The sequence below is a fragment of the Rhipicephalus microplus genome, chromosome 4 (genome assembly GCF_043290135.1).
Source record: "Rhipicephalus microplus isolate Deutch F79 chromosome 4, USDA_Rmic, whole genome shotgun sequence".
NCBI lineage: Eukaryota > Metazoa > Arthropoda > Arachnida > Ixodida > Ixodidae > Rhipicephalus > Rhipicephalus microplus.
The window spans coordinates 59365425-59381674 of NC_134703.1; the positions used below are offsets into that span (position 1 = coordinate 59365425).

The window sequence follows — 16250 nt, forward strand, 5'->3', positions numbered from 1 at the left end:
TCACGCACAACGTCCGCGATTGAGGGCATCGCTGAAGGACTTTGAGGAAGTTGCAGTTTCTGGAGCTCCTCCTTAACAATAGCCCTCACCATTTCCCGGAGGACGTCAACGTTGGTGGGGAAGGCTGTTGACTCCACCCTGACTGAAGAGACGCTGAAGTCTCTGTTGTACAGTCGCGCACGTTGTTGTAGCGTCCTTTCCATGGTCGTTGCCTCGGACCGGAACTCCGCCACAGTTCGCGGTGGATTACGCACCAGGCCTGCAAAAATTTCTTCCTTTACTCCGCGCATTAGGTGCCGCAACTTCTTCTCCTCGGTCATGTTTTGGTCGGCTCGGCGGAAGAGCCGTGACATGTCTTCTATGTACATGGCCACGCTCTCGTTATTCCGCTGGTTCCTCGCCTGAAGAGCAGCCTCTGCCTTCTCTTTGCGGTCCGTGTTCGGATAGGTTGCGATTAGCTCTCGTCGGAAGTCGTCCCATGACAGCATGCACGCTTCGTGGTTCTCAAACCACGTACGTGCCGAATCTTGCAGGGCGACGTAAACGTAACGAAGCTTTCGGGCTTCGTCCCAACCATTCAAACGTGCAACGCGCTCGAAGCCTTCAAGCCAGTCCTCGGCGTCTTCAAAGGTCTCACCGTGGAAGACCTCTGGTGTACGTGGCGAATCCACGATGAGGTGAGATGGAGATGGCATCGACTGGGTGGCCATCGTAGTGACGCTTGTGCTTGAGGTCTCGACAGGTCTTGATGAGTCAATTAGGGGGCCAAACTCGGGCTGCTCCCCACGTAGTCGGCGACTCGGGCGTTGGTGCACAGGTGTCAATTCTGCTGGCTCCAATCTTCTGGGATCTGGGCTTCTCCTTGCCTGTGGTGGGCTTGGAATCATACCCAGCACGTCCACCAGATTGTTACGAATAAATATAGCACCTGGTACTATATAAACTCTTTATTCAGGGCGAACTTGTGCCCGTAAACTTGAAGCTAAAAATGGTCAGCCAAAATGTCTGCGCCCCTGACTCTAACTTTGTCGGTCTCCTCTTCTGCCCCTCGAGTCTCGTGGCAGTCCCATGGCGTAGCATCGTGGCGCGTGCAGGACGGCGTTCCATGGCGCGGCTTTCTTGCTACTTGCTTGACGGCTTTTACGAACGCGAATTGTGGTACGCGTCTTCTGCGATGGTCGAGCTGTGGCAATATTCGCACAGACTTGACTTATATTTCGCACCCAATATGTTCAAATGACGACAATCAGTACGTGTGTCTTCGTGTGAAGAAGAATGCAGTTTCGTTCACGCTTATTGGTGGATATATATCTCCGTCATCGCGATTTGACTGCGACAGATTAAAAGACATCCTAATGAGAACCGATGGGCCTTGGATCATCACCGGTGACTTCAACGCCCATCACATGCTTTGGGGGAGCACTAGGATGAATGCCAGGGGCCGGAACATTGTTACATTCGCTTCCGATTACGACCTTTCCATCATGAACGATGGTACCCCCACATATTTGCGGGGTCTCACGTATGGCAGTTGCCTTGACCTGACGTTGGTGTCACGGTGCTTCTCTCACAAAGTTAAGTGGTTTGGCGATATTGAGACTCTTGGGAGGGATCACATCCCCACCTACGTGACGATCGATGGTATCATAAAAACTTTCTCTTCCGGTGTTGCAATTGGCACTGACTGGTCGATGTTTACATCGCGTGTTGAGAACGCTTGCCAAGAAGGGCTCGCCTGCAGCCTGGAAAATACCATAGTGGAAGCTATGCAAGCGTCCAAATGTAAATTACCATTTTCGTCTAAAGTAACACAGTTTGACATCGAACTGGAAAAATTACGAGCTATACGAAGGCGTGCTGAACGACGATACAGACGCACAACATCAATTTACGATCTGAGGGAAGCAAGGCGGCTCCAGAAAAAGATTCAACGACGCATTTACAAACTGGAGAGCGAACGCTGGAAAGCATTCTGCGAATCTCTAGACCCTCTTATAAACCGCTGTCATATATCTGGAGAACAGTTCGTGGTCTTCGCTCCTCTCCACAACAACGGCACCCTTTTAAAGCTTTGGCACTCCATCATGGAAAAACAGAACTCGAGGTGGCTGAAGAATTTTGCACGAGAGTTGCCGGGAATATTATGAACGAGAGCATCGACGCCGTGATCGTTCCTGAGACGCGATTGCCAGAAATGGACATTCCGTTCACCATGGAAGAACTGGAAGGTGCGTTAGTCGCTTCTAAGCGCATGTCATCGCCAGGTCCTGATGGTATTACTTATAGTGCGTTGGGACACCTTGGACAAAAAGCTAGAAAAGAACTTTTAACATGCTTCAACAACTCCTGGCTCAGCGGCAGTGTTCCCCGAGAATGGAAAATTAGTCTATTAATACCACTTTTGAAATCGGGAAAATCATCATTGGACTTGACAGCGTATCGCCCTATTGCCCTCGCAAGCTGCCTCGGAAAAGTGATAGAAAGAATGGTTCGATTTCGTCTCGAGTGGTACTTGGAACGATACACCAAATACCCTTCTTGCATGGCAGGCTTTCGTCGGAGCCGCTCCTCCATTGACTGTGTCCTTGATTTATCGACATTTGTTCAACAAGAAAAAAGTCGCAAGCGCATATTAGTGGCACTCTTTCTTGACGTGAAGGGTGCATATGATAATGTAGCTCACGATGCCATCCTCACTTCTCTCGCAGCAATGGGCATTGGTGGACGAATGTTTCAATGGATAAAAGATTATATAACTGGCAGGGGTTTCTTTGTACAAACATATGAGGGTACAACTGCCCAACATTACACCTACTGCGGAGTACCTCAGGGAGGCGTTTTAAGCCCCACATTGTTCAATGTGGCCCTCATTGGTCTGGTGAAGGTTCTGCCAAAGTCGGTGTGCCTATCCATATACGCCGATGATATTTGCCTCTGGAGTGCTGCAGTTACTCGCCCTCAGGTGCGTGCACGAATACAGCGGGCAGCAACCCTCACAACAGCCTACCTTCAGAAACAAGGCCTAAATATATCAACTGTGAAGTGCGCGTTGATAGCGTTTACACGCAAACCAATGACGCCATACCCTGTTTACATCAATGAGCAGAGTGTCAAATATGCACGGACGCATCGTTTCCTGGGCATAATAATCGACAGAAGTCTTTCGTGGAGCCCACATTGTGCGTACTTGAAGAAGAGACTGCTATCTATTGTGCATATCATGAAATTCTTGTGCGGTAAAGCATGGGGAACTTCTGTGGCCTCCATGCTACAGCTGTACAGGGCCCTATTTCTGGGTCTATTGCGCTACAGCTTGCCGGTACTGACTAACACTTGCAAATCGAATACTCATTCATTGGAGAGTTTGCAGGGCCAGGCACTGCGTATCTGCCTAGGACTGCCCCGATGCGCTTCTACTTATGCCACAATCATGCTTGCCAAAGACCATCCGGTCAGGACATATATAGTTGTGGATTGCCTCAGAGCGCATATTCGACATGCTAGCCGTGTCCCCGACCACCACTTGGCCCTTCTACCTTTCGGAAGACCACGTGCTACGTTTTCAGACGTCATAGCCAAGCACCTAAACAGCATTCCATCAGGATATACGCCAGCTGCGAGAACGGCATGCCCTTTGTGGTGCCTCGACCAGCCGCAAGTACGTCTAGAAATTCCGGGAATCCAAAAGAAAAGCAGTCACTCCAGAGTAGCATTGAAACAAGCAACACTGCTATTATTACATGAGTTGTACTTAGACCGAACGCAGATATGCACTGATGGGTGCGTCTCATCCAGCAGCTCATCAGGTACCGCTGTAATTCCGGCTGCAGAAATGACAATCAAGTTTAAGTTGTCGCATATGACTACATCCACGGCATCAGAGCTTGCTGCTATAAGGGCTGCTTTACAATATCTCGTTCAAGAACGTCCAGGAAAATGGGTCATATTCTGTGATTCGAAGGCAGCGCTTCAGAGTTTGCAGTCTGCCATGCGTAGGAGGAGCCATGACCAACTGGTACGAGTAATAAGACATTGCCATCATGAAGCTCTAGCACGAGGGCATGATATTATATATCAATGGCTGCCTGGACATATTGGTATTACCAGAAATCAATTAGCCGATGATGCAGCCCGCTCAGCCCATGAAGAAATCCGTGTAGTCCCGATTCCTCTATCAAGGAATGATGCAGCAAGACAACTTTACCTGCTGGCTCGAGATCTCACACGCACGTTCTGGTCGTCTACCAGCTTCCAAAGGTGTCAATTTTATGAACTAGATCCTTCGCTCAAGCTAAAGCTACCATCACAACTTTCCCGCTCCGATGCGACACTGTTATGCCGCCTTTGGTTAGGTGTTGCATTCACAAAGGTGTACTCCTTTCGCATTGGTATGGCAGACACTCCTACATGCGACTACTGCGGAGATGAAGAGACCATCGAACACGTCCTGTGCAGCAGCGCTTGCTACGACACACAGCGATGCCAGCTACGGATGGTTTTGAATCGACTTGACCCCGGACCATTTTGTGTGCAGAAGATACTAGGACCTTGGGCATCTGCCTCAGTTGCACAGAAAGCAACTAAAGCACTGCTACTTTACCTTAATTCAACAAACCTGAGCGACCGCCTGTAAACTGTGTGTGCTCCCCGAGTGTGCTCGTGATTGTGTGTACCTTCTCATCTTTCTGCAACCTCTTTTCTCCCCTTTATCCCTTCCCCAGTGCAGGGTAGCAAACCGGATGTGCGTCTGGTTAACCTCCCTGCCTTTCCTTGTATCTTTATCTCTCTCTCTCTCTCTCTCTCTCTCTCTCTCGACGCTTCCTTCTACAAGCATTGAGAAACTCGTGCGGAACTCTATATTTAGGCTTCGCCACTTCTTGACATCGTGTACCCACGTTCCGGTTGCTTGGTCTCGTGTGGGAAGACAAAGCACTCTCAGTGTTATCAGGCACTGCCCGCTGCGGAGAACCGCTGAACGAAGACACTCGACTTCGAGATACAGTTTCTTGTATTCAGGTGTGCCACAGGTGAGATTGATTGATTGATTGATTTGTTTATTGATTGATTGATTGATTGATTGCTTGATTGATTGATTGATTGATTGATTGGTTGATTGATTGATTGATTGATTGATTGATCCAAAACAGAGGCAGGCAAGTAAACTCATTTGGTTTCGTTTTACTTGGACTTCCTTTCTTCACAGAGCGTATATTGATTCAAGAAAAATAAACAGCTCAGCCGAAGTAGATGTTCTCGAGTGCGGCGTGAGAAATGACAGTGTAAACGCGTCGAACGACGCGGGTGCGCGGTATACGAAAAAGAAACTGATGAAACGTGCAAGAGCGCCGATGAAGCCGTGGCCCCCGCCCATGCTGTCGCCGCAGGATCGACGAAGCAGGAGATCGAATGGGGGCGGGTATACAGGCAAGCTGGCTCGTTAAGGCCAAGAGGTGGCGCTACTCCACACCATCTGCGCTCGCCCCGAAACGACAGGTCTCGACCGCCATCATTCATTCCCTCGCTGTGAGCAGCCGAATCGCTCATTACTCAACGAAGCGAGCTCTCGAGAGCCGACCTCAGTGATTGTGCTTGAACCGCATTTTCGGCGTCCCATACTCATGCTGGAGTGTATACGTGTTCATATTGCGCAACGCGGTTATACAATCCACAAAGATTCAACTTCCTTTCACCACTGAAATTTAGTCCTCCCTTCGGTGCGTGCAGTCGGCTAAAACTCTAACTAATGTGCACGGTGGCCAATTTTATGTCTTTCAGCGCCATAGTAGGGAACGTAGTTACAGAAGATTGCTCCGTGGACATGTGCTTTGTGGGCATGCATTTTTCTGCCCCTTCTTTTAAACTTAATTCGATCGTGTGGCTAACATATATAAAAAACTATCACTCGTGCACGATAGCGAAAGATTTGGCCGACTGTATACGGTACTACATGTTACTAATGCGTTCTGATTTCCTTGCATACCGTGACATTTTTTTTTTAAGCAAGGACTTCGAAATATGCAGTTTGGCTACAATAATTAGGTAATCATCGCTAACTGCGGAACAGATTGTCCTGAAGTCACCCCGAATGAATTGGATATAAACGATTATCATTAGGAGTAAGTTTCATTATCTCTCATTATCAGTAAGTCTAAGCAGAAGGCTTATACCATTTACATGTATTTTTCACGGAATGGTGCGTTTGGAAACGTATATTTCTTGAGCATACTTAGGCAATTAAACATACCTGCAAACTTTCACGTGATGCGGATTCGCCAACAAGCCCATCTGCAACAACTGCTTCGTTGTTGCAGAAGCGTAATTCATGAATACATTTCAACGTAATATTTATGTACTGTCCGATTTAACGGCTTCTGTTTATGACACCGCTTTCAGGTTATTTTCCACGCCATGCTTCCACAGCGTCAGTAACTCCTGCGGAACTCTATATTTAGCCCTCGCCACTTCTTGTGTTCGTGTACACACGTTCTGTTTGCTTGAGTCTTGTCTGTGAATACAAAGCACTCTCATTGTTATCAGGCACTGTCCGCTGAGAAAAACTGCTGTACAAAGACACCCGACTTCAAGATAGTATTTGTATCCACGTTTGTTACCAACGGGCCCTTTGCACGTATGCCCAGGTCTTGAGTGCACCAATAGGTTGGGTGTTTCGGCGGCCAAGACTTCTTGAAGCGTAAGCATTAGCTGCTTCGTCAAATGCGGATACTCATACCAGTCTCTAGAACGAACGCGGCGCGACAACTGCGATCGCTTGCTGGTTGCGTGACATTTCTACAGTGGGACTACGCAGGGGTTCTCCAACTAGAGCGTGCATTCTATTTACCATAGCTAAAGACTTCGCCCGCCATCCAAATTCTTCCATCGAAATGGAACTTTTTGGGGTCGCATGTGTTTCGGAGTGGAATTTACGAATTTACGAATGCATACTCTTATCTCATAGGAATAGCCAACAGTGCGGCATGCAACTCATGCGGCTGTCAGAAGACCACTGAACACATTTTACGCCACTGCACATCTCGTCAGACTGAACTACGTGTTCTAGGAGCCAATCTCGATCGTATTGATGCAAGACCACTCTACGAAAGGAAGGTCTTCAGATCTTGGCCCATGGTTTTGGGCATGCGCGAGGCCACGAAAACCTTACTGAGCTACCCGGAGGCGACCGGGCTTCACGAGTGTCTATGAACCACCAGCGCGAGTTTGTTTTGTGTGTGTTCTCATTAACTGTTCATTACTTTTCCTTTCTTTTTCTAGTTGTTCCTTCTATTATTCCCCCTTTCCCTTAGCCCACGTGTAAGGCAGTCAACCAAGCCTAGCTTAATTACCCTCTGTGCCTTTCGCCTTCGTCTCTCTTGACCGTAGGCGTAACGCGACGTCGGGGAAGAGAGATGCAGAAATCATTATCATGCGATGAAGTCACTGCATGACACCACAGATGGCGAAAATTGGTGACGTCGCGTGGCTTGACGACATCATCTCATGACAATCGTGGCTTGGTCAAAGGTGCCCCCAATCACGGAGGCCATGCAAGGCTACGTTAGGTACAGAAAGCTTTCGCTGTGTGGCGGGGCAAGATCAATGCATCGACTGAGAAGAAAAAGAAGACGGCTTACATATATATAGAAGACATAAGGGACCCTGTAAGTTATTCAAAATAACGAGGAACGCACCCTTGTTCTACTTGTCCGAACGTCATACAATAGACCTTAGTGAGAGAGAGATGTGATGCAGAAAGACAGGGAGGTTAGCCGCAGAACAAATGTCTGGTTAGATTTTGTTAATATCTAGGGCATCTTCCGCACTACTGTTGAAGGGTGTTACATATTTTATGTACTACCTGATTACAAGTCCATTCTACAGTTTTTTGTTCTCTCCGGCTTCCTTGCATATCCTCGCTTATTCGTCACGCTAAGTACCTCAATAGAGCGCTCGTCTGATCCGTTTTAAGTCCGAGCTACACAAAACCCTGGCGCTAGCATCTGCTTACCATTTAATTGGCTCAGTTAGTAAAGCAGCCTCCCCGAAAGTGGTATGATCTCAGGTTCAAATTTCGAATCAAGACAAGTTTTTTGTGAACTGGGAGATTTTCTTAGAAATTCTTATATATTTTTTTGTAGCTTTACCTCCAAACGGGTGGATGCCAATCTTCCTTTTGTTTCATGTATCACATCAGAAGCCCGTCACCAAAGTCAGTAATACCTCCCAATTATGAAACCTTGAATTCGGCTTATGATGCGGATGAGCTGTCTCGCCAAATTTTCGGAGCAGTGTGCCGGTGTCGCAAAACGATGCGCAGGATTACATGGTCACGAGGGGTCAATTTAATACGAAAGTAAAGCTTCTTTGATTGTTTTTTAATGTTCTCGATCGTAGCCATTATATGTTATATTGCGATGAATTGAAGCGTCGTTTTGTAGTTGGGTATCCTATGCTGTATTGCACGCTTGGCCTCAAACAGGCCCTGAAACACTTTTCAAGTAGCCACGGAATGGATTTACTAAAAGAGTTTATTGCCTCATGAATTCATCACCTCAATTTTTTTTTTAGAATCCGTCCAGTACGAGCGGAGTTTCATAAATTTCTCGCACGCTGCAATTGCATTGTCTGTTCTCTGATCCTGCCAAAAGCGCTGGAAGCTAAGCAGGGATGGATGGCGGGGGGGGGGGAGGGGGGGGAATACGTGACGTGCGCCTGGCAACCCTGAGCACATCTCTCTTCCTTTTTTTTCCCCGAATACGCGGCTGTTCATTACGATCACGCGCACGCGCATCGACAAGTTGCGGCCTCCCGCGGCGGCCCCTAGAACGACTGAGGGCGGCATACTCAAATCAGCTAATGGCTTATACAACGGCTGTGACGAGTGATTTTTGAGCTCGTTCCTTTATTTGTCGAGAGAAAAGAAAACAATTTTCAGCTGGCTTTTCAAATTCATTATGAATTCCAGGCCACGTGCAGCGCTATGTATAACATTTGGCTCGCGTGTTCTCGGGAGCCTCTACTACCGATCGGCTGCGTTTTCTGACCATGCTCAAAAAGTGCTGCAGGTTCATCTTAACATCCTAACAGATACTGCCCTTTGTCAAATGTCACAATGGAGGTCGCCACTGTGTTACAGTGGTCACTGTGCTGGGCTGCCGACCCGAAAGACGCCGTTTCAATCACTGCCACGAAGGACGCATTTTCGATTTGGGTGAAAACGCTCGAGTCCCGCCTGCCTCATTTTAGGTGCACGTCAAAAAGTCCGAGATGGTCGAAACTTACGGTACATGTCGTTATGGTTCGCCTCGTAATTATATCATTGTCTTGACGCGTATGACTCCAGGAATTATTATCTGTCAGAAAGGTTACATGTACAGTATTGAAAGCATTGGCTATTCGAAATTTTGCTGTAAAGTGGGTTGAGCAACAGATCCAACCAGTTAAGTTAAAGGGCTGTCAGATATTTCCTTACAGTGGGACGAATCTTTTCATGGCATCCACGATTCTTGTCGGAAGTCATAAACGCAGATGGGCAAAAGTTGAGAAATGAACCGCACAACTTTGACGTGCTCGGCGAGTTATTGGAAAGCAGGCTAACTCACGAAGTGTTCCGCTCGATCATACCCGCATATTGTGTTCACACATGCGGGCAACGCTGCGGTCATTCGGTACATTTAACGCTTTCGACGAATCGAGCTCCATCTTGTTGGCAGAAAGGAGAGGCTGAAAATAGCACTGGGGGTTTTCCGCAGTATAAAATGTTTTACACAGACTGAACAAAAACGTGAAGTGGCACACTTTTGTTCACTATATAGATGGTCATTGTCGTGTTATTGCAAGGGCTGGGTTGAAACATGACCATATAAATGATTCTTTTGAGTAAAACTACTCATGCTCGGCAGCGTACTTGATGGGTCTGAACTAACTGCGCACAAAACTGTGTGTGTGTGTGTGTGTGTGTGTGTGTGTGTGTGTGTGTGTGTGTGTGTGTGTGTGTGTGTGTGTGTGTGTGTGTGTGTGTGTGTGTGTGTGTGTGTGTGTGTGTGTGTGTGTGTGTGTGTGTGTGTGTGTGTGTGTGTGTGTGTGTGTGTGTGTGTGTGTGTGTCAGCCTTCAAGGCAATCACCCAGCCTGGTGCATTGCCCAGCTCATTGAAGGCACTGCACCAGCTCATTTGGAACCTTCGTTATTTTCACGGTTCGACCGTAACGATACACACACACACACACACACACACACACACATATATATATATATATATATATATATATATATATATATATATATATATATATATATATATATATATATATATATATATATATATATATATATATATATATATATATATATATATATATATATATATATATATATATATATATATATATATATATAAACCGTACGTCTGGGTGCTCCCATAATCGCCTTCTTAACTAGGGGTGGACAAAAATCGATATGGAAGAGCAAGTGCGTTGGGATTATTACTGTGTCATTGTGGCATGAAAAATGTGCAAGTCTCGTCGCGTACGTCGTCACAACTATTTCCTGCAGACACGTGTGGCACATACCCGTATACCACACGCTGCGGCATGTGGGTACGTGCCACGGTTGCTTATCAGCTTATACGTAGCAAGGAACGGTGAGAACAGATATTGCTAATTTAAAAACGAGATTGCAGAAAAACCGACGTCGGCAGAGTTGACCCGATGAATGCAAAGAATAAACATAATATCCAGCAGAAATCGAACTGAAGCATTCTAAGTGGCAAACAAGTAATCTACCACAAAGCCATGCCAGATCCCTTAACTGCTTCGGAAAAAGCCCCTGTGCAGGTGTAATGCTGGTGAAACAGCAATTGTGGTTGCAGTGCTGCTCATCTCATTTTATAAACATTAGATATTTACTCCAATAATACAGGCCTCACGTGGGGTTAGCGTCAGTAGTAGTTAGGTGCCATCCGCTGCAACTTGTCTACGTAGCCCTATCCAGTACTACCATCCTCGCAAGCACAAGTGCTACGTTATGTAGCTTATCACTGCTGGTATTTGTAATACCCATGTCGATGTTGGCATCGTGAAGTAAATATTAACAACTGGTTATATAAAAACATGCGACTTTTCAACATACATATCTGTACATACATATTTTTACATATGTTTAACGACATTTTGTAGCGTCTCGCTCAACAAAAAGTTACCCCACAGTCGCCTTCCATCCACATGCTTCGCATGACATCGAATTTTAAGGTACGTGGGATATGAATTCGAAGGTTCGTGGGATATGCCGAATTTTTCTGATTGTACTCACTCGCTCAAAAATCTAGGCAATCATCCACAGCCAACATCACATAATAAAGCAAGCTACTTACTCTATGTAAAGTCTTAACTTGCGAAGAAGCCAGCTTGAAAAATGAGTGCCACATTCGTCCTGAATATATGGCCCTTCTTCCCAGGCCACTGCTTACGTCATTGCATAGCGAAACATAGTGTGAACACGATGCACAATGTACATAGTAAAGAAATGTAAATGGTTGATCCTTCTGTCATAGGAGTCGGTGTAGCGCGAAAGCAAAACGCGTCTCTACAATGTGCAATGACAAATGAGAGCTTCTACAATGCCCGATGTGGGCATGCCTGCGTTGATTCCTGGTTAAACATCTCCATCGCTACGACTAGTGTCAGGGATCAAGATAAAACCTTGGTGCTGGCCGAAGTAGTTGGCATAAACCAAGACACAGTGCGCGGTGAATCCTGCGCAAAGTTCGCATCAACAAGCACGTAGTGAACACACCCGTACTCGATATGAGCTCGTGGAAAGCGTCGTCATTTTAGGAAAATGGCAAAGGGTGCACTTATCGATCATTCCAGCGACTATAGGCGGCGCAGCGGTAGGTTGAAATGGCCATAGAGTTTCCTAATATACACTAGAGGGAACTCTGGCGCTAATGTCTATGGGAGCTGCAACGCACAGCGCTTCAGTGAGCATGGGAATGATGGGTAGTACACACATTTGTCTAAACTTCGTACTTCTGGTCTGCTTTTGGCTCCGTGTGTGTTCGTGTGGCTTGAAGCTGTTTTCTCACGAAACAAAAAATCAGCAAATGTTCAGCGATTGCGCTTCACCACCTATTTTTTTTCAAATTACCTTTCCGAATTGGGTCAAGAAGTTCAAGAGGGTCGAATCTTTCTTTCAAAACAAAATCGAAACACAGCAACAAACGAAGCCGCAAGTACGATTCGCCGCCCGCGAGTTCGATTCACCGCCCCCAAGTACAATTCGTCGCCCGCAAGTACGAAGACTAGGCAAATGTGTGTACTACCCATCATTCCCATGGTCGCTGAACGATCGCAGCGCCAGAGTCCCCTCTAGTTAATTTTGAGAAACTCTATGGAAATGGCGGACAAGACGGTGATGTCACAAGCGTGCACGACAGCGTCACAGAGCGTGAAGACGCGTTCATTGGTTCATGACTATAATGAGAGACCGAACTTGCGTAACAGTTTATCACCGTGTGACAACTTCGGAGCACGGCTACATGGCGCCGCCTGCGACGCTGGAATGACCGAATGGGAACGCGAGAGTTCACATGTAAGATGTCGGCACCCCATATGACGCGCCAGATTACTCGACCGCCAACGAGTTCTCTCGTCGCTATCAGTGTACAGCGTGAATCGCTTGTACGTCGACTTTTCATTTGCCGGGCACAAGTTCTCGCCAATAAAGCGTTCTGTGTTTCGCAGTCTCGCTGTGGCCTTCTCGAACGTCACAACCACGTAACAAACATAAAATACAATTAAGCGCGGAAAATTCAACCAGTTTCCTTTCGTGGACACTGACGAAACAGCGAAGCTGGTTTTACTACACTCAGGCTAACGCACTTCTATGCTTTGCAAGTATTTCATGTATGTCGTGTCACTGCTCTTCTTTAAACACGCTTTAATAGACCTTGAAGTGGTAGTCTGGTTTCATCGCATCTTGACCATGCCGCTTTTATACACAGGTTTACAAAGAAACCTTCGTTCAGGATGCCCCGATATGGGTTGTATCACTGCACTTAGTAGACAATCTTTGTTAAGCGTTGAGGTGATAGTATAGCGACCAAATTTTATCGCCACGATGTGCCACGTTACAGTGGTGGGACTATGCCATTTGTTGGGCTAACTACTGTCTTATTCCTTTTTAGTAGAAGTTGCGTGCAGTGGTACTTAACCCATTTATGGGGCACACGCGGATTTATTAAATGAGGATAGCATTCTGATAGGCTGCACAAATTTATTCGGTGCATAATTAGTTTGTTTTGCTAACTTTTTCTTCATTTTTAGTGGCCCAGTGGTGAGTATATGATGGGATCTCTGTGGCACATGCCCATTTATGATGCCTACATGTTTTACCACGGATTCCGGACATGAAAGGCTTGACTAAAAACAGCTAAGCTGTTCATATGAAGATACAACTTCCTTGACCACTGCGTCACGACTTGCGTGCGAGTTTTCGTATATTATTTTTTTTTTGTGCAAGCTAGTACTTGCTTGTCTTTCTCAGCAATATTGTCGCTATCATGGCCTTTCATCTCCTGCGCGGCTAAAGCTGTTTTCCACGCTGCGTGCAGACGCTGGCTGCCCGCCAGAGCCTCCGGAAATCGTGAACGGCTACTACAACGTGAGCGGCGAGGATACCTGCTGGCGCACTCCGTCCGAGGGATCCGTGACGCGCTACTACTGCCTCGAAGGGTTCGAACTGCGGGGTCCTCGGGAACTGGTGTGCCGCAATGGCTCCTGGGTCGTGCCGAGCCCTTTGCTGACGTCGTTAGGGCCACAGCAGGTTCCCCCAGCGGGGAGGCCATTCAAGAACATCATCTGCGGTATGTACCGTACTCCTAAGCATTGCAGAGTTTGCGTCTGTTGAGCACTTCAAAAGTGTATGTTTGGTTCGTCTATATGGCGTCGCATTATGACGCAAGTTCATGGCATCGTATATCTTGTTCGTAAATGGACCTATCCCGATGCACTGCAAAATCGGGGTAATTCCGAAAACTTTCAATGCATCCCCTTTCAGAAGCAGTGAAATCATGTTTGGTGCAAAAAGCCTTCGAGGCGAAGGGGTATGTTGGCAGCAATACAATCGGCTGGGCATAAAAAAACTGTCTGTCTCCTTTCAGTCATGTTAGACAAAGGCACAAGGAAACATGTCACATCCTTCATTATTTAAAAAAAAAAGCTAGAAATGAAAGGAGTATTAAGTAAAGCAGGAAACTGTCCGGCGTCACCTTTCTTGTTTTATGTTTATCGCTCTACGATTCAACTTTATCAACGAGCTTTCTTCGAATAGACATATGTTTTATGCAACAGTATATATTAAGGCAGTGGCATTTTATCCGAAATGAACCAACATATTTGCACAGCGCAAGAAAACGAGTAGTTACAGCGTAACTATACGGAAGAAAGGAACATGGACAGGAAAGAGCGCTGTCCTGTTAATGGAGCGCTCTTTCTCCTACATATTTCTTGCTTCCATAGGTGCGCTGTACTATTCATTTTTTGTTTGTTTTTTGCGCTGTGAAAACATTCTAATTCCTAATCACCAACTAGCCCAGTCTTACCAAGTGACATTGTTACATGGCCGCCACTCGAGTTATGCACGGTTCACGTTCTACACGTCAAGTTCTTGCACTATGGTCTTTAAACAACATACTTGGACGCAATCAAGTAAAACTGCGTTTTTCTTTTTTTTATTTCAGAAATCAATGGCCAAGCCAAAGTAGGATGGAACACTTTGCTCACTGCCATCACGACAACACTGCCTGCCATGATGTGTCTCTACCTGACGTCCTCCTCGACGTAGCACCGCCTGTGGCTCGTTGCTGGCTGCCACGGTGAACGGAACAACGTTGAAAGGCGGCTCGGATGCACGGCCGCACAAAACCGGAGTAGAAGAATGCGCCACAAACCTGTTGGTTTCTCTCTCTATGGCGCAGCTTGAAAGAAGCCCGCTTCCAAGAGTTTGCTCCAAGGGACATCACCGGGACATCTCCAGGACACCAGGACCTTAGAAACGTCCAAGGGACGTCTTTCAAGGGACCTCACCAACGTCCAAAACATGTGCACAATGTCCCCTTTTTGTGTGCGCGTATTAGCCCTGGTGGACACCAAGGAAGTTCACTGCAGTCTTCAATTGTGAACTAGTGCTAGCAGCTTTGTTGAGCCTTCATGCTGCGTTTCTCTATGTGTGTGTGTGTGTGTGCGATCCAAAGACTTGCCTTCGCACTTCTATGAGCGTTCACACGGAAATGGTGATGGTAAATAACTGCACTATTGGTTTTAGAAACAAGTTCGGGAGCACGTCGAACACAATTAGCTGGCGTCCAAGTCCCTTTGTTATTGCGGGCATTGCGTGATCATAATTAGAAAACATTAAACAAGAGAAAACTTCGCTGGTTCGGAAGGAACGTTTTGTAGCTTGGGAAGTAAGGTCAAGGAAACACAGTCACTCTGTTTCTGTCATTTCAATTCTAGTTTTTTCTTTCTATATAGGCTTAACAATTTGACAACATTGATTGCTTCAGCACGGGAGGGCAGTATAGCGGGTGAATACACCGGAATGAAATGCGCATGCGCGATGGTGTGTTGTCTTGGTTGATAAGGACAGCCAAGACCTCCCCTGCAGAGCATTTATTTCCTGATATATTACGCTCATCAGCGATAATCATCAAGAACTGTATTCATCTTCGAAAAGATAATCAAGGCAGCGCAAGAACATCGCTAAAGCACTATTACTTCGTTTAATTATCGCAAAACGTCGCCACAAGTGACGTTCGTCGGTCGCCGTTACAACCTTTCCTGTTACGTCATCTCGATATAGGTTGGCCCTCTGGTGCGCCTCCGCTTTATGCTGCAACTCATGCACCGTTGGCAGCACTGTATGACTTATTATTTTTTATTTAGTTAGTTTACTTTTTAAGGCATAGCGCCGAAACTTCACGTGCAATAAGAACAGTGAGATTCAAACTCCATGTGATGGATACGCTGTAAAGACGGCCGCGTCTGGACTTATACGTCAGGGGTAGTGGTCAAGTTAAGTAGGATGTATAGGCTGGATGCTCTGAATTTAGGACGCAATGTGTAACGTGGAGCTTCGCTTGCTCATGCGACGAACTGTAACAGTCACCAATTATTATGTGGTATTATGGAGCTACTAAAATGATGAGCTGCTTTCCTGGGATAAATTCAGTGGCAGTTTTCTCTTGGGTAGCGGT

The 16250-nt window shown here is 46.5% G+C and overlaps 1 protein-coding gene across 2 annotated transcripts in view; it reads left to right on the plus strand.

The window, feature by feature from the left end:
• LOC119172017 (uncharacterized) overlaps positions 1 to 15167 on the plus strand; it is a 121908-nt gene extending 106741 nt beyond the window's left edge. For both annotated transcript variants that reach the window (XM_075892824.1, XM_037422981.2), the window contains exons 4-5: positions 13608 to 13859; positions 14736 to 15167. In XM_075892824.1, the coding sequence (XP_075748939.1) occupies positions 13608 to 13859; positions 14736 to 14839 (356 nt within the window). In that variant the 3' untranslated portion in view covers positions 14840 to 15167. The remainder of the gene's footprint in view (positions 1 to 13607; positions 13860 to 14735) is intronic.
• Positions 15168 to 16250: the final 1083 nt, after the last annotated feature.